This window comes from Miniopterus schreibersii, assembly GCF_964146895.1.
Source record: "Miniopterus schreibersii genome assembly, chromosome: 5".
Taxonomy (NCBI): domain Eukaryota; kingdom Metazoa; phylum Chordata; class Mammalia; order Chiroptera; family Miniopteridae; genus Miniopterus; species Miniopterus schreibersii.
Genome location: NC_138106.1, coordinates 24,942,865 through 24,969,202, shown reverse-complemented (window position 1 = coordinate 24,969,202; position 26,338 = coordinate 24,942,865). Strand labels below are relative to the sequence as shown.

The window sequence follows — 26,338 nt, the reverse complement described above, 5'->3', positions numbered from 1 at the left end:
AGATCCTATTGTTATTTCTAATCTCCAAACCGTCTGCATTCATAATGTATATCTATGCTCTATTGTCTCTGTACATAGTAAAGGCAACTAAATATTACCTTATAAATATTACCTTCCAGATATGTCAAAAACTTTAAGCTACACTGGCCACAATAATTGACTTGCCACTGCAGTGCTACTCCCTCAGGACTGAAAAAGCAGCAGATATTCGTATGTGTGACATAACAGCCTAGATGTTTGCGTGAGACAGTGAGAGTGACTCTCTAATCAAACTGAAAGCAGAGCCATGGTCAGGAAGCAGAATGTAATTACCCAGTTGGAATTTGGCCAGTATGGTAGACAGATTCTTTCAGTTCCTAAGAAAGGGAGCACAAGGCCTTTACATCCTACTATGCTTGAGCCATGAATGTATTTCTGACTCAGGTTCAAAGACTCCCATTACCTTTGGAATCTCCACCATTATCACCTTCTTGACAACCTCACTGAAGAGTTCAGAGCCTTAGTTGCCAGATGTGAGTCATGAAAACCTTTACTCAGGGGAAATTCACTTCTTTTGTGTGGATGGGAACATTTACGCAGTGGACATTAAGAAAAGCCCTATTAGTGTTTTGCAATGTAAGCTCTCTAAACGCAGGACAGAAGGTGTGGTATCAGATACATCAGTATAATCTCACTGCTGAAAGCTAAGTGCTGCTTAGAAAACAATCTGCCCAGTCCTAAAGCTGGGAGGGCAAGGCTTTCTAGATTGTAGACTTGGAGAATTTATTGAAAACTATGAATGTGCTATCCCCTCCCTGGCGTCATCTCCCCCCTCCCCCCCGCCCCCCGCCCCTGTGAATGTACAGCTATCTGCAATTTCAGGGACCAAGGCCTCTACTTCTCTGAATTCGGTCCATGGGCCCTCACGCTCCAGGTTTAGAAGCTATCATTCAGTCAGCTGGATTTTCTATAGGGTGATACTTCAGGAGAAAACTAATTTCTCCCCCGAAACTATGAACTGCCAAGGAAATCTCCTATCACCTCAGCTCTCTAGATGGAGAACTGGTTTCAAGAAATAGCATATAGAGGCCTTACATTTGGAGATTCTTTTGCCTTGATAGATATTTGACTTTATATCATCAAAAACAGATTGTTTTATTTTCCGTGTTCTATAGAAATGATAGAAAATAATTATAATATAAGCTGAATCTCAAACTCACAGGTAGCTTAATGATAAATGTCTTGGGGTTGGCTGCTTAAAAATATTTCCAAAAAGGTTTTGCATGTTCTAAGTACTTTAACATTACTCATATGTTATGATTTTTACCCTGAACAAATTAGGGCATTCGAATCAACCAATTTGAGTGGATTTTATTTTCTTGGGATAGTTAAAATAAATTACTCAACACCCAATATACTAGGTATATTTTGAAGCTACTTCTTCAAAACCGATGTTTTTTATTAAAGACTTAGAATAATATTTGCATCATCTCACTAAGTACTCTTTTAAAAGGTATCTAGTTCCCACAGCAGAAACTCATTTACCAGCTTTCCCTTCTTCTTTCCTCTATGATTTATTATTACCAGACACACTGAGATATTCAATCAACACATTTATCGATTATCTACTCTACAAGGCATTATGTCAGATGAGATGGGAAGTTTAACGATGTATAAGACAGGTCTTCTGGAGAATATAATCTACTAATGAAGATAAGACATGGACCGGAATAATAGAAACTTAATGTTACGACTATACTTATAGTTTTGCTTGTAGAAGTGAATTATATTTGCTATATTTATCTAGCAAATAACTATATTTTACCTCGAAACTCAATAGTCAATAGAGGCTTCAATATCATCACTTTAAAAAGCTTTCATGAAATACATTTTTTTAAAAAAATTGTTTTATTTCCTACCAGACAAGGCTGTCAAATTTGCATTTTTGATGAAAACTTCAGTTATTCCAAGAGCCTTCAGAACATCTTTTAAGTCAATTTCCTCTTCCACTGTGAACCTGGAGAACACACAGGGGGAAAAATAACTAGGTATAGCATTTTAAAAGTATTTAGGTACAGTATCTTGTTACCTGGGACAAGAATAAAATGTTAGATACGTTGATTTTTAAAGTCTCTTTTATGAGAAAAAATTATGCTAAAACTGTCTTTTGACTGCAAGTAGTATTTGATTGTGCTTGTAAAAAGAGGGGGAACCAAATAGAATAATATGATAGAAGAGTATTAAATTATTAAGTAGAAAAAATATATAATATGGACACTAACCATAATATATGGTGGAATAAATGAGTTTTGAGATCAAGAATCATTACCATAGTACTACGTAAAACTTGTAAATGAACAGCTTTCAAATCCTTCGACCTGGTAATATATTTGCTTTTTAGACGGGTAATGAGTAATCACACATTTCCTCAAGGTGCTTCATTCTCTTCTTAGTATCCTGGTCAACATTCTACGCAGTGGAAAGGGCTATGTAAGAGCCAAGTTTTGCTGTAGAATTAATACATGCAGTATTTCAACTCTATATATTATAACTCACAGAAAGGAAACATAAAAACTATCACTTTAAAAAATATATGTCTTCATGGTTATATTAACCTCTAGGACATAAGCCTATTCTCACAGTAGCATCCCAGAAAAACTGCTAATCAGTGAAAGTGGGTTAAATATTATATCTTAAAAATGATGCACTTTTACAAGTATACAGAGTTTTTTTAAGATAATAGATCTTTTTTTGTTCTAATGAATTAATATACATAAAAATGAACATACTTTATGAATTATACATAAATGTGCCTCATTTTTGTAAAAATAAATACATTATTTAAAAACTTAAAAATAAATACAGTGATCATTAACAGAACATTAATTTTAAAAACTGTTTTCCACAGAAAGCCAGATTGTTACTAAAATGGAATATCTCCTAAATCAATGAACTGTATCACCCATCTTACTAGTAAAATATATGGACCATACATGGCTGCATTAAAAAACAAGTGTATTTGTTAAAAGCAAATGGTTTTATTACTTTCCATAAAAAGTGAAAACAACTGATTAGAACTAAATGTGCCTCCTGATCAATATAGATGAAAATGTAAATTTTAGGCAATGACTGTGTACTTAAAAGAGCTAAGACTGCCACAGTCACTGAATGTTACGTGCCTTCTGATGTTTGGCTTTAAGAAGAGTGACAAGGCAATGATCGCTGTCAATGAGACTCAGCGAGTGGAGTGATTAGGAGAAAATAGTTTTAGCAGGTCTATGTTTATGGAAAAATAAGATAAAAGACAAGTAAATGTATAGCAAACATATTAAACTAAATACTAAATTTTATCTATAGCCTACACTTTAACTTGGACTTAACATTGTTTGTCTTTTACAAAAAAAGTAGATATTAATTGTGAAAGTATAAAGGGGGGATGAGTAGGAAAATATGGAACATCTTGGAGAATACATTCAATGGCTTGACTAAGGTGTTTTTGTATGTGTGCGTTATCATCATTATTATTAACTTATTTTTTGATCACTTATATGGGCCTTACTATCTGCTAGGAACTGTTCCAAGAGAAAAAACACCAGATTTCTTTAAATATTACCACTTTGAAGTAGGTATTATTATTAGCCTCAGTTAAAAGAAGGAGAACCTGAAGGGCAGAAAGATGAAATAACTTGACAAGGTCCTACAGCTAAATAAATGGTAGAACTGGGTTAGGGGTCAGGTAGCATGACATTGGTCCTGATTCACCTCAAATACAAAAGTAAAGGGAGATATCAGAAGGGGATTCTTTTTCCTTCTTAAAAGAAACTTGGTTTGTTTCACACTTCTGAGGCTGGTTGTTTCAGTGAGGATGGTAAGTTAGTCGGATTGACCTTGGGCAAGTCCCTTCACTTCTGAGCATCAGTTTGGGCTTATGGAAAAATGGCAATAATAATAATAATAATACCCACTTCATAGTATTTTTGAGGGAATTAAATAAGGTTTCTAAAAGTCTTAGGATGGCTCTGGCATGTAGCAGGATGCAATACAGGGCAGTACTGTTAAGAGTTCTTATTATATTGAAGTTATACATAATATTCACATTATTATAGGCGTTAAGATGTGCATATTTGCACTTTAGTGGTAATGAAGTAACTTGATTAAATAGCTGTTTTAATCCCTGCTACTTTAACTGTAAATTAGTCAAATCTAGTGTCTTTCATTTTAATATTTGTATATCTGACATAGGATAAAATGCATAGGTCAGAGTGAAATAAAATCTAGGTGTCCATGAGAATGTTTGTTCTAAGTTTAAGACAGGATATAACCACTTGCCATTTATTCATTCATCTTCCTTTCCTCATCAAACTATTGAAAAAAAACAATACCTATTATCCATTTATTATCTCTTTCCCTTTAACATAGGCTAATATTAATATAAATGATCATTATCTTCTTTATACTGAATGCTTACTATTTCAAAGGTACTATGCAAATCCTTTTATGTACAGTATCTCCTTTAATCATCCCTCTGACAACCTCACACAATCCTATGAGAAAGGTATTATCTGTCCCACAAAAGAACAAACTGAAGCCCCCAAAAGCTAAGCAACTTGCCCTAGTCACACAGCTAGTGGGTCATCAAATGAGGATATTAACTAAGGTCTTTCTGACTGCAAAGGCCCCCAACACTAATCACTGTAATTCCAACAATGGTTTATTTGAAAACAAACAAACAACTACAGGCAGATTTTATATTTCACCCACTGAATTTAAAAATAAAAGGCCAAACAGTGCTTTTTTTTTTTTTTAAACCAAAGCCATGGCTGCTTTAATACAGGCATATAATGTATTGGTGTATTTGCACCTTTTTATTTTCTTCTTATTATTTTTTAATCTTCACGCTAGCGTATCTTTTCATTGCTTTTCAGAGAGAGTAGAAGGGAGAGAGAGAGAAACATAGATGTGAGAGAGACACATCAATTGGTTGCCTCCCACACTTGCCCTGATGGGAGGCAGGAATTGAGCCTGCAACCGAGGTATGTGCCCTTGGCCGAAATCGAACCCGGGACCCTTTAGTCCGCAGGCCAACCCTCTAACCACTGAGCAACACTGGCCAGGGCTATTTGCACCTTTTTTATCTGAGTAAGTTGCAGAGGTATGTAGAGGGCAGGAGATTTAGAGACTGAGTGGATGTGTGGAGCAAATGTTAGAAAAGAACAAATAAATGTTACCTTTAAGAAAATTTATAACATTTATAGGCAATTAAGAAACTAAGCAAGCCCTTTGTAGAAAAACCTAAGAAAAAACATTCATGTTAAAAACGAAATCAGATGGCTTATGCATTGGTTTTCTTTTACAAACATGCAACTGAAGTGCTTTATTAGTAGATAATCATTTCAAAACAACAGCATGGTTTCCGGTTACATAACAGAGAACCACTTTATATCCTTTGGTTTCTCTCTGATCACAAATGACAAATCTGAGACTACAAAAGTCAGAGTGGAAAGATACTACAGCCAGAGACCTCTGCCTCCCAAGTATTAAGATATTGGATTCTGATTTTAGGAAACTCTTCTTACACCTAAGCTGTATCAGTAAAGACTGAAAAGCCAGAACATACAATGAAGAGTGTAATGCTCATTAGAACCAGGTTTTTAAAACTCCTACCTAGAGAAAAGTATATATAAAACTACCCAGAAGTTAACATAAGATAAATACTAGTATTTAAAACGTACACTGAAAAATAAACAATAATAGTAACAATAGTTAGTACTTATATGATGCTTACTCTGTGCCAGGAATTATTCTAAAGTGTTTTTTAGAGAATATATATATTTTATATATTGGCCACCTATTTTTGCTACCATGGGTAAGTTAGAAAAATATCTGACAATCTCATTTAAATCTTAGAGATGTATGCCTGTACATAAACCTTATGGCATTTCACTGGGTTTGGTGACATCACATGGGTATAGCAACCTTATGCTCTCCTGAACATACTTCTTGTATTTTGGATAAAAATACAATTTTAATTTATCATCTTATTCCTGTAGGATTTATTGTTTTTTTTTGGGGGGGGGGTAACAAAAATACAATAGTCATTGTCCCTTCTCTCTCCCCCACCCCAAAATACCGTATACCCCTTAAGGAAAGCATTTTACAGCTTTTTGTATAAAATCTACTATAACAGAAAGTAAAGTACCTGTCAAGCAGAACAAGAATTGGCCAAATTACAGAAATGCAAAGTTGCATTTTCAGGTAATAATTTCCACAGGAATAAAACTACACAAACCATTTAAGGCAGACACTTGAGTGAACCTAGAACGCGGGTATCAGAACATTTTTACCTTTGCTAAAACTGGGTCGCATGAGTCATTACCCTCACGGAACATTTTGTGGATCCTAATGCTATCAAATGGAGGGGGTGGCTCGCTTCCCGTGGATTCTCACCGACACAGACGCATCTGCAAACGCCAACCTCTTGAAAAGGGCAACCAAACTGATCTCCTTTAGCCTCCCTGCCTACGCGTTAGCCACGCAGAGCTCCCAGAGAAACGGCTGCATGGGAATCAGCGGCGCCTGCTTCAGTAACAGGCATTAATAGGAGCAAGCAAGCTAAACCATTTCGTAATTGAAGAGCATCTCTTAGAATATGAAAAATTAATTGTCTTCTGCTGCCATGTTCAGTTTCTCAGTGAATAGGACCTGGAGGCCACATTTTCTAGTGAGTATGGTTGAATTAGAGTATGTGATACTTAGGCACTCATTTACAATTCTGCTACACTGCTCCTAAGTTACTTTGCATCCTCACAGAATTCAACATTTGGAGATGCTGCACTTAATGCATAACATTCAGTAAGGGAAGCATTAATATGGCACTGAATTTCTCATATTATCAAAAGGCACTTATTATAAAATGCAAGGAAAAATACGAAGTTAATGATAAAAGTCTCCGGATGAGAGTTTAGATCTGATTTAGATAGTTATTTAAATTTAGTTAGTAATGGTTAAAAGTAAATTCTTTTAGAGTTAAGATATGTTGTTTATATATTCAGTATGTAGACATCAATTATATATCTATATGAAACTTTGCCTTATTTACTAGATATTCACTGGCTAACTCACCTCGAACACAGACATAGTGGAATCTTTCTACATAAATGTGTTATCATGGAAAGTTATGCAAACTTAACACTTTAGCAAAAAAGAAAAATAAATATTTGGAGTACAAGTACCTTAATTTTTCTATGTAGACTAAGAAATGTATGCCTAAATATTATGTATGGTTATATATTATGGGTTTGTAATACTAACATAATGTGTATATATAGTTCTAGCCAAAACTGTCTACAGTTCCAATAATCTCCATTAACATAAGCAAACATCAACTAAACTTTTTGAAAAATAAGCATTTATATAAAATAGAACTTTTAAATAGTTCCTAAAATTAGAATAAATATAAATGGATGTTCAGTAACTCCATTTTAATAATAACATTATCACCTTTCAATGCTCATATTAATTAATCGTATTTGTATAACTTCCTTCATATGGAATGAATGTCAGAACTGTACTTACACACACACACACACACACACACACACACACACGTGTTTAATCTGTTGTTTATTTGTATGTCTTGTTTATTAGTCCAGAATTTACACACTAGATGTATAAACTTGTTTGGGCTCCCTGGCCACGCTCCCCTACTAGGTTTTTAAAGTATTCAAGGACTGAAAAATTATCTTCAGTTGGGTTTTGTGGCAAACACTTCTCTGTTATGGGGGAGAGATAGACTCTAGAAGAACTTACAGAAGTAAAGCAAAACTTACAAAAGGGTAATTTCATGGTGGGGTGGTAACATAAATGCATTGTCACAACAGGGAGATGCACAAGTGAGGGCAAAGTGAGAATCACCTGCTCCACAAGGGGGTTCATGGAAGGCTTCCCAAAACTGGTGCCAGAGCTGCACCCTGAAGGCTAAGTAAATAAATCTGGCAGAGCAACGTGAGGAGAGCATTTTAGGCCAATACAAAAACACACAGAGGCCCAGAGGCACGGAGAGAGCACGGTGCCTGTGGCATAAATACAAGCACACAGATAGTACACGTTACAACATGTTTGCTGTGCTGAGTGGCCAGAGGCAGGGTTGAGGAAGAGAAGGGGAGTCGGCGCACCACGGCCCTGTTCGGACTCTATTCTTTTGGCCACGGGGAAAATGCTGAGCTCCCACCTGCTGACCTATGGTTGCAGCTCGACACCTAGCACAATGACTTGCTGGTACTTTTTCCAGCAACGTCAGAGGTTATTTTTCCAGCTATAATCAACTTAAAATATTAATGAAATACAGAAGACTGTCAATGTAAATTATGTTCAGAGACAATCTATTGGAAAATCTTCTAAAATGAAGCTAAGAATATTGACTCCGATCTGAGGCTAGGTGTTGGTAAATAGTACTGAAAAAATCAATGTGAGCCTGTGTCTCTGGGCAAGACCACATGAAAAGGAAAGAATACTTTGAAAATAGGAGAAAAGGAGAGGAGGGACAGCTGGGGGGGGGGGGGACAGGAGGAGGAGAGAGGGGCACAAGCCTTCAAATCCAGCAGCAACGGCAGCAGTTGCCCTGGGGCAGAGTGTTTGTTGCTGTGCGCCCTCGGCGCTGTGACAGGGTCACTCGGGAGCCTCACCTGGGCAGGTACACCTCCACTTTCTGCTTCTTCACGGAGCTCGCCCACTCTTCAATCAGCTGAGCTTTGAGCAGTGGCTCCAGGGTGGCCAGGGGAACTTCCTGTCTGGACAGCACCAGCATCATGCTGATCTCATCTCCCTCGTATGGTATTTCTAGGACTTGGTAGATACCGCCAGCTTCATTGGAGCCATCACTAAATTCCCCTAAAGAGAAAAAAAAAGGTGTTAAAAGGCCCATATCAAAGCCTAAATAGAAGGTTTAAATTTGTTATAATTATTTTCCAAAGCAGTGTATAGAATGTAAGAAATCTGGGCATCTGAGAAAAAAGGGTTTATTTAAAAATAGACCTTGAAATTCAAGTGAATCCTGAGCCCTCTAGAATTTATTTTAGAATCCCCAGAATTATTGCACATTTGTCATAATATGCTCTCTAGACTTAGTTTTTATTTTTAAATAAGACTTCGAACGAATATAGATTTAAAGGATGTTATTAGAAACAATGAAAAGTTCTGGTTAGAAAAATAAAGTCCTGAATCCAATATCACATTTACCAATATCTGCCTGATTACTAAGAAGAGAAAAATTGATCATGTAATACCTGGTACTCTATTAATACCACAGTTAAAAGTTTTGAGGCAAAGGGAGCACAGCAAAAATAAAATCTATTGCATTAACAATATCAATCTAGTGTACTTGTGGTGATTATGACCTTCAGATTAGGTAATTAGGAAAATTAGATAATTGGCTTTGTGTTTTTTAAACTTAACTAAATTGACTAGGCTTTCATAAAAAATTAAGTCTTTAAAACAAATGGTCTTGCCACAACTTTAAAATTTCCTCCATTTTTCAAAAAACAGTATTGCTTTTATTGTGACTACTTTCCTATAATTGATCTAGGGCCTTTAAACATCACATTAAACATTTTGGTTCTCAAATAAATGGGCATTTTCTTTTCTTGTTTTAACTGCTAATTTGATTAACTGTGATTAAATCTTTTATTTTTACAACACATTTTTAAATAGAATAAGCTAGTAGTTCTAACATACATTTAGCTTACAATTACATTTTGCTTATGACAGCAAACTATTTGTTTAATATAGGGTGCACGAAAGATTCACACCCGAAACTTCTGAAAAGTCCAATAAAACATCTTTGAAAATAATGCCAAGGATATTGAGTTTTATCACAAATTATAGACCCTCAATAAATGAAACTATCAATGAATAATTATGTTGGACCACACATCCATAGGTGTGAAAGCAAAATTTCAAATGAATGCTTATAATTCAAAAAGTTGAAAGGAGTCAAATCAAGAGCTGAGTGGAACACATGGATCAATGAAAACCACCCTAAAGCCAATGACTTTTTGTAGTAATTGTATAGTCTTACACTAGGTCAGGTATTTTTATGTGAATAAAGTCACTCTGCAGGTGAGATCAAACTTATAAATTAAAGAAACATTGAAAATCTGTCAGTGCACATAATACTCATTTAGGATCTAATTAGAGGCTTAGAAAATGGAGCTAAGGAAATTTAGCTCAAAGTAAATTGACAAGAAACTTAAGTAATGAATATTTCATGTTATTTCTTAGAAATTTGTGGAGCTCTGGCTGGTATGGCTCAGTTGGTTGAATGTTGTCCTGTGCACCAAAAGGTGACCTGTTTGATTCCCGATCAGGCCTCATACCCAGGTCGGGGTGCGTATGGGAGGCCACCAATTGATGTTTCTCACTTTGATGTTTCCCTCTCCTTTCCTCTCTCTCTAAAATCAATAAAACATACTTAAGAAATTTGTTGATATACCTCAAAAAGAGAGAAATAAAAGCCAAATGTCATACCATAATAAAATTCTCCTTGTTGATACATCATTGGAATTTGGACTTCACTTTCATCATCTTTAGTGAAGGAAAACGTTCTAGTATTTTCGGGTCTAAATTGTGACTTCCAGTTGCCCTTGAAATAGACAGCATTGATGAGTGCCAGTTGAGTGACAGTGTCAAAATCTCTTGGGGATACCAAATCTTTCAACAGACCTATTCAGGAAAAATAAATGGATGAAAGTCCATATTAAATTGGAAGATGAAAGGAGACCAAAGATTATCAAACTACCATCTGATAGAGTGATCCAGAAAAACTGTATACCATTACTAAACTTACAATAAAATTTAAAAAGTATCTTACTTTCAAAAGAAAGATGTTACACACACACACACACACACACACACACGCACACATGCACACATACACACACACTCTTACAGTTTAAGGGCATCTAAAACACCCACACCATCTAAAATAATACAAGTATCTTGAGCCTTGCACAAACTACAGAACTATATACAGCAGAATCTCAGGCTTCACCAGTTTCTAGTTGCAATGATGCATGTAAAACTCAGCACGGAGTAAGCACTCAATAAACAGTGCTAAGTTTATTTTTGAACCTTATACATGATTAAAATGTCATTCATTTCAATCATGCCCCTTGTACACTGGATGCCTTTCTACCAAATATAACAACTGCTTTTGACTAGGTAAAATCACGTAAGGGGAAGCCAATTCAAAGTGTGCTGCCTTATTTTCTGTCCCCTGAAATGTTCCTTTCCAAATCTGTCTTGAAAGGTACTGGGTCCCTGATGATTGTTAAGTGTTTACAAAGAGTTTGGAAACAAACAACTTTTAATAACTCAGCCTATCCCAGGTAGGTGATTCTTCTTGATTTATTCTTTGAATGTTAAAAAAACAACAATATACGTTTCTTTTATCTTACATTTTAATCTCATAATTGAAAGAGTGATCGTAGTAAGAGTGATCATAGAGAAAAAGTCATATAGTGAAAAACATAGGACCTAATTTTGCTCTGTACGCTCTCATTTTATTAATTTTAGCACTTCTGTGCTTACAAAGGTGCTTCCGTTTTTGAGGATAGGACATAGGGTATGCCATCAGGGTTTTTTTGTTTTTGTTCCAACGTAAAATTTATTAGATTAACATTATTTGAGGAGTTTGATAATACGAATTAATTTAATGAACAGCTGTAGTAAAACTACTTTAAATTTGGTCTCATTTTTTAGATTCTAATTTCAATTTTTTATGGTAAAATTAGAAAATAAAATGAAATATGAAACATTTGGAAAACTTAAGTACATTTAAAATATATGAATTAAAAATAAAATTTTAAAGTAATGCATTTCTTTCTAATTTCTCTCCATTTACTTGGGCTTAAAATGGGAAGGGGGGTTGGGAAGAGATTAACCAAAGAACTTATATGCATATATGCATAACCCATGGACACAGACAACAGTGTGGTAAAGGCCTAGAGAGGGGAAGAGAGTAGGGCGGAGGGGGTTAGTGGGGGGGGGAAGGGGACATCTGTAATGCTTTCAACAATAAAGATAATTAAAAATAAATAAATAAATAAATAAATAAAATGGGCTGCTCTCTTTTAAAGGAATCCCATACAATTTTTTGATTACCAATCAAGTTCCTGTGTTTTAAAAGCCAACAAAAATCTTTAAACTCTGACTTTTAACTCTCTTATTCTATTTTAATCATAAGAGAGCCACCAACTGTCATTCCAACCAGTATCTAATTTATTAAATAGTCAGCTCAAGCAAAATTCCAAACAGTAGCTAAGATTACTGCACAGAAAAAAGCCATCAGCTGGGGAGTACAGACTTCAGAGTAATTTATCAGTGCCGAAATTCTAGGCATGCCAAAAGACTAAACTTATTTCTCAAATGTTTCTTTATAAACAATGCTTCCAGAAAGACTTTAATCCGTACAATATAAGATGCTTAACTAAATGTTATCTAATATTCAAAATGCAAAAGGAATGAAGAGGCAAATAATTTCAGGGCTAAGCAAGTCAAGGCTAAACTATCTGAGAAAGAAAAGCGGCAGACGACATACTGTTGGTGTGATTCTCCACCCACTTATTGATGTGGTTGGCCACGGCGATATTTTGACTGAAGTCCACATGATTTACTTCCGCATTAAAATACTTTTTCATCATTTGTAAAAACTCGTCATTGATGTGAAATTCATTTTGCACAAAGAGGGAATTGGCAATTTTCATCACATACTGGCTCTTTTCAGCAGTTGCCATGTTAGAAAAATCCTTCAAGAAAGAAAATTCTTCACCTGCAAAGTGACATAGGATAAGTTTATTAGTGGAGCAAACACAGAGAGTGGAGGGGCAGTAAAAACACAGCCAGGGGCCCAGGGGAAAAGCACCCCCTAATCCCCATACTGACTTGGTAAGGAGGTTCAACTTTGTGAGATTTCTAGACGTTCAAATGAACATTTTGCAACTGATATTATTTTTCATTCTAATTGATATTTTGTTAGAATCAATAAAGTAAAGATTTTCTGGTGGTTTACTTTCAAAGTGCTTAGGTTACTTCCATTAAATGTCTTATGTTTATTAGGAATAAGAATTAAGTTTAATTATCTAGTTTAAAAAATCAAATTATTCCTTTAATTTTAGTTTTATTAGACTTTTTAAAAACTTTAAAACTAGAAAATCCATTCGTAATTGTTTTAGTTTTTAACTTTTTAATGAGTTAATTCTCACATGTATATTAGAAACATTAAAATAGAAATCTTACATCATGTCAGTGATTACAAATACCTTTTGACTACAAATTTTCTCTAATACATGCAATTCTCATAATAATGAAAAAATTCTTAGATGCTATCTAAACAATGAAGATAGAGTTAATTTTAAGCAAAAAAAATTTCTGATATTCTTAGGGAATCATGTTGCTTTTCTTTAGAGCACTCATCACAGTTGTAAGTTTTCATTTATTTATGTGATAATTGATTAATATATGTCTCTCCCTCTAAACTGAAAATTCCATCAGAGCAGGAAAGTTTGCTTTTGTTTATCACAGTAAGGTTTATTTAAGTAATAATAACATTATTAATAATAATAATATATAATTTCCTTAAATTAACTCAGCGAGGGATGGAGCATGGAATCACCGTTCTTGGGCTTCCTAATGTTTCTCCTAGCCATACCATCTCAATGAGGTTACTTTCTTACTGAGGATAAATACTACTGCCTCTGGCATGAGAACATAACTGAGCTGAAAGTTAAAGCTAAGCTATCGTAAGAAATCAAACCTAAGCACACTTACCATTTTTCAGGCTGTCATATCCCATTGAATGACGGATTTCTTTCAGGGTAGACCCTTGGGCCCCAAGTTCCATCATTCCCATTGCTAGGGTGATGCTCAATGGAGAGAAAAGAATGTTTTCATCTTCCCCAGTGGCTCGAAGGTGATTATACATATTCACCGAGAACTCAGCAATGGTTTCATCAGGGAAAGTGGCCCCCACAGCCAAACTGTGCAGAACCAGCAAAGAGAGAAGTCCAAGGAAAGCCATGTTGGAATAGTTTTGGTCCTGGAAAACAGTAATTTACATATTAATTATCTCAGGAAAATAAAGAAAAAAAGAAATATAATATAAAAAATCAATTACTTTTAGCAAAGCTGTAAAGCAAACCAAAAGTTTTTAAATATATACAGTGTTAATATCTCTCCAACAGAAGCCCCATTAAAGGATATGTTGGAGGGCCTTCTTTTTGTCCCTAATTCCTTCACCATCTTTTTCACCCAGCCCTGCAACCTCCCCTCCCCGCTGACAGCTGTCAGTCTGTTCTCTATTTATAAGGAAGGTCCTATTTTAAAAAGTAAATTAATAGTCAGTTGAACAAATAACATTGCTAAGTTCTGAGGATACTCTCAGGAACAAGATGGTCCCCAGCCCCCCGTGGTTAAGGTTATGTGGAGAGACATATACAACAAGTAATTCTAGGTTGTGTGTGTTGAGGTTAATTAGCCTGTTTGTCACAGCCTCCCCATACGTAGCTTGGTCATAATTCTGAAACAGTCTACTTTAGCTTGCACCACACGGCATAGATCCAGGGCAGCTAGAATGACAACCAAAAGACACTTCCAGGGTTCAGGATGAACTTGTGAAGTCAGGCATGTGAAAATGCCACTCTACCCATTCATCACAACTGTTAAAATTAACGCACCGTGCAGCTGGGTCACCACGTGGCGGGAAGAGGTGGGACACACACCTGCCCACCGCGGGCCGGGTTAGCAGCCCCGGCTGCAGGCGCCCGGGAGGTGGCAGCCCGAAGAGGCCCGGGAGGTGGCAGCCCGCAGAGGCCCGGGAGCTGGCAGCCCCCAGAGGCCCGGGAGGTGGCAGCCCGCAGAGGCCCGGGAGCTGGCAGCCCCCAGAGGCCCGGGAGGTGGCAGCCCGCAGAAGTGGCCGGTGCAGAGCAGCCTTGCTGGCCTCCCTCCCGCAGCGGCTCCCGCTGACAATCCGGTGGCAGGAACCCCCTAAACACTGTGCTTTCTACACCCAGGATAATGCCACCATGTCAGCTTACAGCAACAAGCTGGGGTTCTCCTTAAACGAATGCTTCTGAATATCAAGTTCACCTGGTCCTTGAACCCATTTCTCTTGGGAAGATAAGGCGCTGGCAGGGCCCAGACACCTCTGAATAGGACCTCTGCCTCTCGGAACACCAGGGTTCCAAAGGCTCTGTCCCCCCAAACAGCTGACCGGCACACAGTGGGGACTCGATTCCCTTTTTCCTTGGAGCCTTTCAGTTTGTCGGCATCTGAAAGCTAAACTGCTTATTTAAACAATTAAGTAGCTTACTTGTTCTCTATATTGTATATCTATTTCCACACATACATAAATATATTTAAATCATCATCAGCACAACACGTAAAGTGATGTTGAGCAAACACATTTGGAAAATTGTATTTCAATTAGTATGAAACATTAATAGTCCCTGTTCCTGTTAAGAGAGTGCATAAATATTTAACTTAAGAGCAGTGTGTTTCCAACAGATTTTTGAGACAGGCCTTCCTAATCGGTGCTGTCATATTTGTAATTGCAGTTGCAGAGAACTGCCTGGTTAATCTGTAAGTCCTTCACATTTGGGGGTCTAGTTTTAGGTATCAGTTCTGTTGGACTGAGAGGTTCCAAGTTACTGTTCCCCCAGTCCCACTTTTATATTAAGCTTTAAATACTACTCGCCTGTTTAGGACGGTAAGGTTAGCCTGTGTGTAAATATGGGCTCGCACTGCCCACTCTGTGAGGCAGGGAAACCGAGCGCGATGCCACAGGGCAGTGTCCCCCACACTTGCCACTTCGGGGCAGAAGCCGGGTGCCGAGGTGGCAGGGCTCCCCTGCTAGTCTACCAGCTTCGGCCGTCCATGGGAGGCTGCTCGGCACCCCCTCTTCCTTTTCTGAGCCAGAGGAGTCCAGGAAAAGACTGAAGTAGAATAGATGAGTTTTCTCTCTTTCAGATTCAGATGGCAATTTAGCAGGTAGCCTTCTAAGTTAAAAGAGAACTTATAACATATCCAGTATTTAATACTTAGGATGTAATGCTGTTTAAGGGAACTCTGAAATCCAGGCCAGATCCCAAAGTCCATGATCTTAATCAGGACACTCTACTGTTATCAGACATGTCATCTTAACCTCTACCAAGTACAGACCCAAACCTGGTCCTCATTACTTTCACTTAATGTTATCTAATACAAGACCAAAAAGTTAAAGACACTATATTACTGTAGCATCTGTCATTCAATAATACAACTATTTGGGAACCACTGCATTTAACATGAATGTCAAATTCCAGGCTAATAAAAAGGTTTCATTCATATAAAACAAAAACTAACCTACTGCAAACCAATAAGAATTCCAGGAAACAAGCCCAAATATATTATGTTCATAGGCATTTTTATTTACAAATGATTGTACCTTGAGATAATAATAATAGTGGACGTATGATGTGTGATCTTTGGCCAGTCACATGCATTCTATTAGTCTTAGCTTTCTCATTTGTGACACGAAGATGCTAATCCCTACTCTGCATAACACTAAAGAAATAAATGAGATTGTGTGTGGGAAGCATTCGTTTCAATGTACACATTATACTAATAAAGAACATTATCATTAGAAAATATGCTTCCTAGGTATATATATTTGCTAAGTCAAACAAGAGTCTATTGAGCCAACATGAGTGTTTTATCATTCCTGATGGCCCATCTAATGTACCACCATTAGCCATTCATTCAATCAAGATGGATAGAGGTACCAGGAAAATACCAAAATTTATAAGAAAAAGCTCTTGTCTTCAAGGAACTCACAGTATTACAGTGTTCTTATCTATTTAAAAGAGGAGACTCATAAGAATCAGGAGAAGGGTAAATCATTTCTTCAGAAAAATGCACGCATATGGATCTTGACTGGCCAAGATATTCACTGGCCTCAGGTCAGGAACTCCTAGTCTACAGCAGATGGTCCAGATGCAAAAAAGAGCAGACATTCAACTTGGCAGTGTTCTCTTACTCTGGGAAAGAGATACTAAAACCACTAATGCATCTTTGGGCTTCTAGAGGACGCCTGGAAAGAGCACCCATATGTTTGTGAGAGGGCTCTCCCCAGGGCAGTGAGCAGCAGGCCATTGATTTACATGTTCTGCTTGGAAACTAGGAGCACCATGGCTGTGAATGGTGGGAGTGGTCATATCAGGAAACTCCTTAGTAAAGATTTAAAGCACTCTGCTCTGAAAACACACGTACTACCCATAATTAAGTGATTCCCTCCTCCTTTTGAAGGTAAGATTTCCAGTGTGCAAGCAAAATGACCTCTGCTAGCCTGGTCTAGCCTTTCTGGTGCCACCTACCCCACCCCTCATCCCTGGCCCCCTTCACCTCTGCTGCCTCTGACTACTCTTTCTGAGTCTTCCCCCCCCCCCCCCCAGGGCAGAGGGAAAAATTTCCTTTCCCCCTTATGCCTTCTAGGTGTAGGTATTCTGCATGGATCTATTCTTAGCCTTCTTTGGGTAAAGTTCTTCTCACTCCCGCTGGTGAACTTCTTGCAAAACAAAGATGCTTCCACTATTATCCTAATCCTATTATTCCCAAGTAAGTAAAATTCTAGCTCTGGCTTTATTTTTATCTTAATTTCTGATGTGCATTGCAAATTGCTCTTGATATATCTAGCCTTTGACTCTTGCCAGCACTTCAGATTCAAGGTGGCTCAAATAGGACTCTCATCAATCAAACCCATTCTTTTTTTTTCTTCTTAAAACATCAAAATCCTTGTCTCCTCTCCATATCATTTTCTCTTATGTTCAATAAGCTGTCAAGACTTATCCCATACTGCAACCCTGTCACCTCTTGTATCCATCATCCTGTGGCCATTCCCATGGCCAGAGTGACAGTTCTTCCCTTTAATGCATTTTCAAGGACTCCACCAGTAGCTCTCAGCCATTCTCTGAACCCCAGGTTACTGCCCTCTTCAATGCAACATATGCATAGCCTCCAGGTGAATTGTCTATGTACTGTTATGAACAGGTATTCCTCTATTTATAAAACCTCAGGATCTCTCTCATGCCTGTGGATTAAAGCCCAAAATCTTTAGTCTCGAACATGACCTACTGCACTGTGACCCAGCATGACTTTCTCCCTACAACTCTCCCTTATAAATCCTGCAATTCTAGCCAGACATCCTTTTGCAGTACAGATCCCAGAACTTCCCTCTCCTGTTGCTGGATTGTACAGTTCTTTTTCTGGAACTACTTTAACCTGGTTCCATATGTTCAAATCCTAACCACTCCTCAAGGTTCTGCTCCACTTCCATTTCCTACATGGATACCCGTCTGGTTCTTCCATTAAAACAATTTCCCCCTCTCTGAAATCTTGGTACATTTTATCTCAACCACAGCACATAACACTGCTTTCTCTTACTACAGATAAATCTGTACATGTATCATCTCTTTTCCTAGGCCTTTTGAAGGCACAAATGGAAATACATTCTTTTATTTTATTTTTTTAGTATGTTTTTATTGATTTCAGAGAGAGGAAGGGAGAGGGAGAGAGAGATAGAAACATCAATGATGAGAGTCATTGATCAGCTGCTTCCTGCATGCCCCCTACTGGGGATCATGTGCCCTGACCAGGAATTGAACAGTGGTCTCCTGGTTCATGGGTGGAGGCTCAACCACTGAGCCATGCTGGCCAGGCAATACATTCATCTTTGTGTATCTTAAGATAACCGAAATAAGCACCTAATGCATTACACATAGTAGGTGCTAAATATATATTTGTTGAATTAATACAGCATGAGGTATAAAGACCCACAATGCTGCATTAGAAGGAACAGCAAGAATAGCTGTTGCTTCTAAGTTCCCGAAGCTAATTTAATCTGAGCCCAAAGGTAGTACCTCATTTCCATTTTTTATTCCTTTTGATAAAGTGTTTCCTTATTGAGTCTGAGACGATCTTTCCAGCCTGACAAAGTGGCCCTGTCACTAATGCTGGCATAATTCAATGGCTGGACATGGGATGCATTAACAAACAAGTACACCACCTTGAAAAATCACAAAAGGTGCTACCCAAATGTTACTGTATTAACATTAGTCTACAAAATGCCAGGGCCTCACCATTAATCATAATAGCACATTCTAAAATGAGTTACTCTCGCTTAGAGCATTACTTTGTAGATTCATAATTTTCAAGCTACTGAATAACATGCCTTTACATAAAAACAAGGGCCTGCAGTACAGAATAATAGTAGACAGTGCTGTCCTGCTAGAAAAGGCAGAAGGCGTTGAGCTGTAAATAAACTACCGTTGATTCTTGCATTTCTCTTCCTTGCTGCCAGTGCTGGGGTAGGTTGTGGGCATTGTGTGTGTGTACATGGCTTTAGAAAACGCTTCATTGAAACAGGTCAGGGAAGTAAATCTTGTAACTGAGGTATGAGGAATCATAAAACCAGAAGATAGCACAATTAAAAAGATGGTCTTTTAAAAAACTTCCTTAGTAGTTAATCTTATTTATAGAGATGGATTATCCACAAATGTAACTTGCTTTGTTTTTGGTAACCCAATTATTTGATTTAAAAAAAGGTTTCAGCCCGGCTGGCTGGGCATGGCTTAGCAGTTCAGCGTTGACCTGAGATCCAGGTGATCGGGGTTCGATTCCCGATCAGGGCACATGCCCGGGTTGTAGGCTCGATCCCCAGTCGGGGGCGTGCAGGAGGCAGCCGATCAAGGACTCTCTCATCATTGATGTTTCTCTCTCTCTCTCTCTCTCTCCCTCCTTTCTTCTTTCTGAAGTCAATAAAGACATATTAAGAATTTTTTAAAATAAATAAATAAATAAATAAATAAAGGTTTCAAATTGTGAGCTGAGGGACAAAGGGAAGTGTTCTTTAGCAGGTGAGAACAACGGCTGAAGAAAGTCCTTTCTCCAGCAAAAAACAAACAACAAAACAAACTAATAAAAAAACCCAACAAAACAAAAAAACAGCCACAGGAAACAACTAAGGAGAGATGCCTAATGCCAAGAACACTGTCTTGAATCTTTCTAGCCTATTAATTCTCAGATTTTGCAAGTAAAGGACTAGTAATTTTTTAAATGGAGGGAGCAATATAGGGTGGCTAAAGTTTTGTTTTACCAGTAAATAAACTGGGATGGGGGCAAAAAAAATTTAACAATCACGTAAAAGAACACATCAAAGAAAAGAATGAGCATTTCAACATAAAAATAAGCCAGTCCTTTAAAGTGGGTATATTTGAATTCATGAAGTTTCGCTACTTTTATTTTTATTGTTCCCCATGGCCTAGTGCTTGGTGCTTGGAAACCATTGTTCTAACTTTGGTTAGCACTAGCTCCCTTGGTGAAATTTGGAGCAGGTTGAAGTCTCCAAGACTTCGCTTCCTGACTTACTAAGAGAAAGGGTTAACCTAGATCACCAGCTATGAAGCTGGGAAATTTGTCAAATAATTTGTCACATGCACACAGACACACACACACAAGTCATTATCTTCTGAAACAATCTGTATTTTAGCAATCTGTAATTTAGCAAATTTCCTCAATTCTAACATGCATGGTGTTCCCTCCCACCACTAATTTAAACTTCTCTAAAATTGGAATTTTACAATCAATGTCCAAAGAAATCAGCTAGTTCTCCGACGGAGAGACAAGCTGTGACACTGTTGTCATTTCCTGTGTGTCACAGGCTGGACAAATGTGAACTTTCCGCTACTTGCTTACCATTGCTTCCCCAGTTGACTTATTTCCATTGGCACTGCCTCCACTGTGGAGTTTTTGCTAAACTTGGGTCCAGAATTGTCCTCAAAGGACTGTACTATGATTGCAGCACTGAAAAGGAAAGGGACCACATATGCAGAACAGAAAGGTAGGTGTAAATTTATTGTAAGTTATGCAAGTGTTCATCACTTGAGAAGTGAACCAACTGACTTTCTTGTAAAACAACAACCGAATGTTTTACAAAGGTTCCAAGAATAGAAGACACAGGCAAGTAGATAAATTTGTGCCAGAGATAAGTCTCTTGTCCTTGGGATATATACAAAAGAACTTTCTGTTGGATGTCAAGCAGCACAATTTTAAAGGCAGAAGAATTTGCCAAATCTCTCAAAATAAATCAGTATTTTGAAATCAAGAAAAGGGGAATGACCCAGGTATGCTTTGTGAAAGACTATGGCTCAGGTACTAAGCTGTCAAAAGCTTCCAGATAGCTTTCAACATTAGCTGTATAAATGTGTGGAGGGTAGGGGTGTGGGGTGGACTACTGGTCAAATAATCAAATGGAAATGTAGAGAATACACAAAAACATACTTTGAAATTACTTAAGATTACATTTTTAATCACAAAGGTGTTAAAAAGTTTTGATCAGGAAATGCATTATGAAAAGTATCATGTCATACACATGATAAATGGTGGCCACAAGTGATTCAGAATGTTAAGAAGGCTTACGCTTAAACTTTGATTATTAAGGCTGTAATATGCTAAGGTATGCATAAATATCCTCCATTGTGCTATTTTAAAAAACTGTACATTTTTCCAGTTAAAAGTTTTTCTCCCAAAAAAGTGTTACTATATTGAGATGGGTCTTAAGACCAAGGGGGCAGAACCAAAGAAATAAAGGATACAAGGAGGCTTAATTCTGTAATCTCAACACTATGAAGTTATGATCTACATGATTTAATCTTTTCATCTTTTTCTCTTTCTTTGGCTTCTTCCAACTATCTAGACCACTGTGACTCTTCCCATACTGTCTTACACTTTCAATAAAATACATGTTTATGTTCTTTTTTCTGTTTTACTGAATCAAGCAAAAAGAAAAGCCCACCAGGTATCTCTCAAACAAGAAAGAAATGGCCAGATAAATCAAAGGTACAGCACTATGGAGAGAAAGTAACCTATAAATATTTAATTTACCAGAAAAAGTTATGAAAGACTTGGAAATGGACCAATTTTTCTTTGATGAAAAATTAGCATTATCTAGAACATACCTTTCCAGGTTATGAGATCCTATGGGTTTGAGGCCCTTCATTGTCTTTGAACAATATTACAACTCTCTAAGTCTCAGATAATTGATAGTGATGCGAATGATTCCTATCCATAAAAATGACAGTGTAGAGGTATGGTTAAATGCAACTGATTATTGACCTATGGACATTGACCAGTTTTGCATTTATTAAGCAAATGTATTTCAGAATTCCTGATGGGTTTATATTTTATCTACTTTTTGAATTCTCTCATGAATTGGTTATAACATTTTACTGGTTGTCTCATTAATTAATGAGGTAATAAAATCTTTTAATTTTTATAATTTTATGAGTATGAGAGTCAAGATTATTATCTTTTAAAAACAATTATTCTTTAAACTTTTAAAGTTAAAATTTTTCTTTCAAGAAATACCTACTTTCATGGGCTACTCAAATAATCAGAGTAGAAAAGAACTGGAATATTAATCTTTTCTTAATCATGGAATATTCTTTAATTACTGGTTCAATTGATAATGTACCAGTGGTACCCCAAAATGATTTAGTAGAACCATGAGGCTTGGAATTACTGATCACATAGCAGCTAGTGCTGCGGTAGCTATGCTATATGTCTAAAGGTCAAAAGTTCTTGTGTATTTTGCAAGCATCAAAGAGGAAGTTTAGGACTGGAAGAGTCTACAGTGGCCCGCTCATTTAGGAACTAACCAGTCCTGGATATGTTGGCAAACAACCGAGGGAAGATGTGGTGCTAAAACTCCCTAGAATTTCTAAAGTGCTTTGGTACATATGAATATATTGTGTCAATTCCTCGGCCTCAAGAGGAGGTTCACTGGAATGAAGATAAATTGTGACTTAGAAGATTCTCTTTCTTTGGTGGTACTCAAGGCTTCCAAGGAGATTTTGATTTTCCCCAGTAATCTCCCTGGGACATATCTAGTAGAAAGTAGGAGCTAAAACCTTCAAGAACATTTCACAGCAAAGATAACCTCTTGGAAAATTGTCTTGACTCGATAAGTAGATGCTGAATAAATAAGTCTCTGGCTAAACCTTTCCCCACGATAAGCCATAAGAAATTTCAAAAATTAAAAGCCAAAATACTTGATTACTCTGTGTCCTTCAAGAAGTTAGAAAAATGTGGCCCAAAAGAACTTTCTGTGATGATAGAAATATTACATATGTATACTTGCCACTGTGGCTACTGGGTACTTGTAATGTGGCTAGTGTGAGAAACAAGAACTTTAATTTTATTTAATTGTAATTAATGTCTATAGCCACATATGGCTAGTGGTTACCATATTTGGCAGTGCAGGGTTAGAAGTAGGCTAAACAGATCTACTCTTCGTAGCATTGGTTCTTGACCAAACAGCCCATAATACAAGTGTTTAAACCAAAGACCAGAAAAATAAGTAGCATAAACTCCACAAAAGATGTCTCCTTACCTAAGATGTTTTATTCAGAAACATATCCCCTTTCTTCAGGAGATCTCAACTGATAAAGAGGCTCTATCTAGAATTCACCTGCTTTTCATTAAAGCTGGTGACTACTGGGGAAAATAAAAATGCAAACCAGAACCAGTGAGCTGGTAGGTCCCCATCCCTCCTACAAATGTGATTTGAGCTTTCCATAAAATGGTAATGAATAATTCTGTTTGGCACAATCCTGGAGCCTTTGTGCTTGCCAATGAATGATTTCCTTTGGAATACTGTCAGGAGAGCTAAACAAGTGACACACAAGCCCCAAGGCAAAATTCAGGGAGTCGTTTCAAAGAGACCTGTTAAAAAGTCATCATCAATCAAGGTCATGTGTGGCCCAAGGCCATTTTGGAAGAAAGCCTGGCATTAATGGTTTTAGCTTACCCATTAATGTTGTAAGAAATCTATACTAATAGCTCTCTTCCCCAGCCTGTGTGCTTAGCTGTTTACAAGACTACATCATGTTCCTGTTAGAAATGCCTGTCCAGACCCTCTTTCTAGAGGTGAGGAAACAGTCATTTGTACTGAACAACTTCTTGTATACAAAGGGTATTTAATGAGCTACTATAGATGCTAAAATGATAAAATTCAAAGGTGAATGCAATACCTAGAATTGCATTCATTCATTCACTCATTCATTCATTCAATAAAGATGTGTCCTTGCCAGCTACATGTTAGGCCCTGTGCTGTGTGCTTGGGATACAGACAGAACAAGATGACACAAGATACATGCCTTTCTGTTATTTTCCTTCATGTGATAGGTCTACATTGTTTAAAGAGAAATCTGGCTTTTTATTCACAGCTTTAAAAGTACTGAATTTTCTAATCTTTTCATATAAAAATGGCACTTGTATAACAAAGTTTTAAAAAGTTGGCTGTGTCCCTGAAAATCTAAAAATACCCAGATGTAAAGGCTGTTTCTCAATTATTTTGCTAATGGAGGGAGTAGTAGACTGACTCACCCTCCAAACATTCAGTAACACTTGAGTGTTTCCTGAAGGGCTGGGAAACAGGTAAAATATTCAGAGAAGTTCCTCAGTGTACAAACCTAAAGAAAAAAAATTCTCACAGAAAGACTTTCAGAGCATTCAAAGCCAGTTTTAAACTTACCTTAGCGAAAACTGTAAATACACTATTGTAATGTGATGATATCCTAACAGGGGATAGTGGCAGTTAGGGCTGTTGGTCAGACACAGCAAAATGCATGTATCCCAGCTACTCAGTATCTATATTTGTATTTATATCAATTATTATGTTAATTTATGTTAAATTACGTTTGGGCTATATTTACTGTTTCTGTCGTGTCTTCCTTTTGTTTTTGGATTCTGTGTCTGCCACTGTAACGTAGCCCTCATAGCTGCTGCCATTTGCTCCTTTAGCTTTATTTAACCTCTTTCCTGACGTTATATGATCATGTGTGAGTTTGAGGACATCTCAAAACTCTCCTGAGAGGAAATGCATAGGCTCACTTTGCTTCAGTGTCTACTGAGACCACACAAAGCTATTTTCTTTTATTTATTTATTTATTTATTTATTTATTTATTTATTATTTATTTATTTAATTTTAATATATCTTTATTGATTTCAGAGAGAGGAAAGGAGAGGGAGAGAGATAGAAACATCAATGATGAGAGTCAATGATCAAGCCCGCAATTGGGCATGTGCCCTGACCGGGAATCGAGCCCCGATCGCCTGGATCCTAGGTCGACGCTCAACCGCTGAGCCACGCCGGCCGGGCACACAAAGCTATTTTCTTATTCAGCTAATAGCCATAATATTTCCGAGATCCAAGTGTTCTTTTAGTAAGATGGTTCAGGCTCAAGGGATTCTGACACTAAGGTAAATGAGAAAGGACATTAATATTAGGTCATATCTTGTGAACTGCCATTTTTGTAAGTCAAAGTGGTCAAATATCAGCAACCTACTCCTTACTGAGCATTTGCTGTGTGCTAGGCTGAGGAATAGAACTTTCATATGCTGTTTTTGCTAATTTATATTTCATACAGTTGTTTCAATTTTTTCAGAAGTCGCAGTATCTCATATTTTAAAAATGCACACTAATTTAGAAATTTGAAAAAAAAAAAACTGTATTATTTTAATTCTTGTTTAGAATTCTGTTCTCTTCACCTAGTTTAGAAATGCTAGAAACTGACAGAAGGGACTCCTTAGTGATAAAAGTTACTGAAATCAGGTGGCTCTTTCTTTCAAAGAAAAAACACAAAATACTCATGGCTCACCCTAACTGTACCCTGGGGAAATGGTTACATACATTCCTTTTTAAACAGTCTTTTGCAGGACTACAGACCACAGGGAAGGGGAAAGTGAGAAAGTGTGTCAGAAATAATTTTACTGCTTTGTTTTTTAATGTCCCTATAAACTTGAAATACAAAATTTCCATCACATTGACTAATGTATTAATACCCTAAAAATATCCACCTGTTAGCCCATTTATAACCCTGCCAGAGCCACTGCAATCGGGGTTTCTAAAAGCAGCGCTGGTTTCCTCTCCCTGCAATTCTCGCCGCAGAGTGTGGGCAATCAAGAAAAACGCAAGCGGATGAAAAGACTCCCTGAAAGTATTCTGGTTACATTTCCCTGTAATTTTCCCAACCCCATTTACAGTATAGTAACACCTTGAGGAAGTGTGTAGAAAGATAAATCAAAGAAATAAGCCGATTTTAATGTTGGACAGGGGAAAAAAGGGAGGAGAGAGAATACTTCTCTCCACACGGCAAAGTGAAACCACCCGAACAGTAATCGACGGCTCTTACTTTCCCAGATCTGGAGAGAAACGGATTTCATTATTTTCTTCTGAGTCTCTTCCACGTTTAACCGCCCTCGTTGACAGGA

The 26,338-nt window shown here is 37.2% G+C and overlaps 1 protein-coding gene across 3 annotated transcripts in view; it reads right to left on the bottom strand.

Moving 5' to 3' along the window:
* Window positions 1-26,338, bottom strand: part of SERPINI1 (serpin family I member 1) — a 62,916-nt gene that overhangs the window by 11,125 nt on the left and 25,453 nt on the right. For all 3 annotated transcript variants that reach the window (XM_081138153.1, XM_081138154.1, XM_081138155.1), the window contains exons 2-6: window positions 13,804-14,071; window positions 12,575-12,805; window positions 10,504-10,698; window positions 8,664-8,868; window positions 1,899-1,996 (exon numbers count right to left, since the gene is read on the bottom strand). In XM_081138153.1, the coding sequence (XP_080994279.1) occupies window positions 1,899-1,996; window positions 8,664-8,868; window positions 10,504-10,698; window positions 12,575-12,805; window positions 13,804-14,053 (979 nt within the window). In that variant the 5' untranslated portion in view covers window positions 14,054-14,071. The remainder of the gene's footprint in view (window positions 1-1,898; window positions 1,997-8,663; window positions 8,869-10,503; window positions 10,699-12,574; window positions 12,806-13,803; window positions 14,072-26,338) is intronic.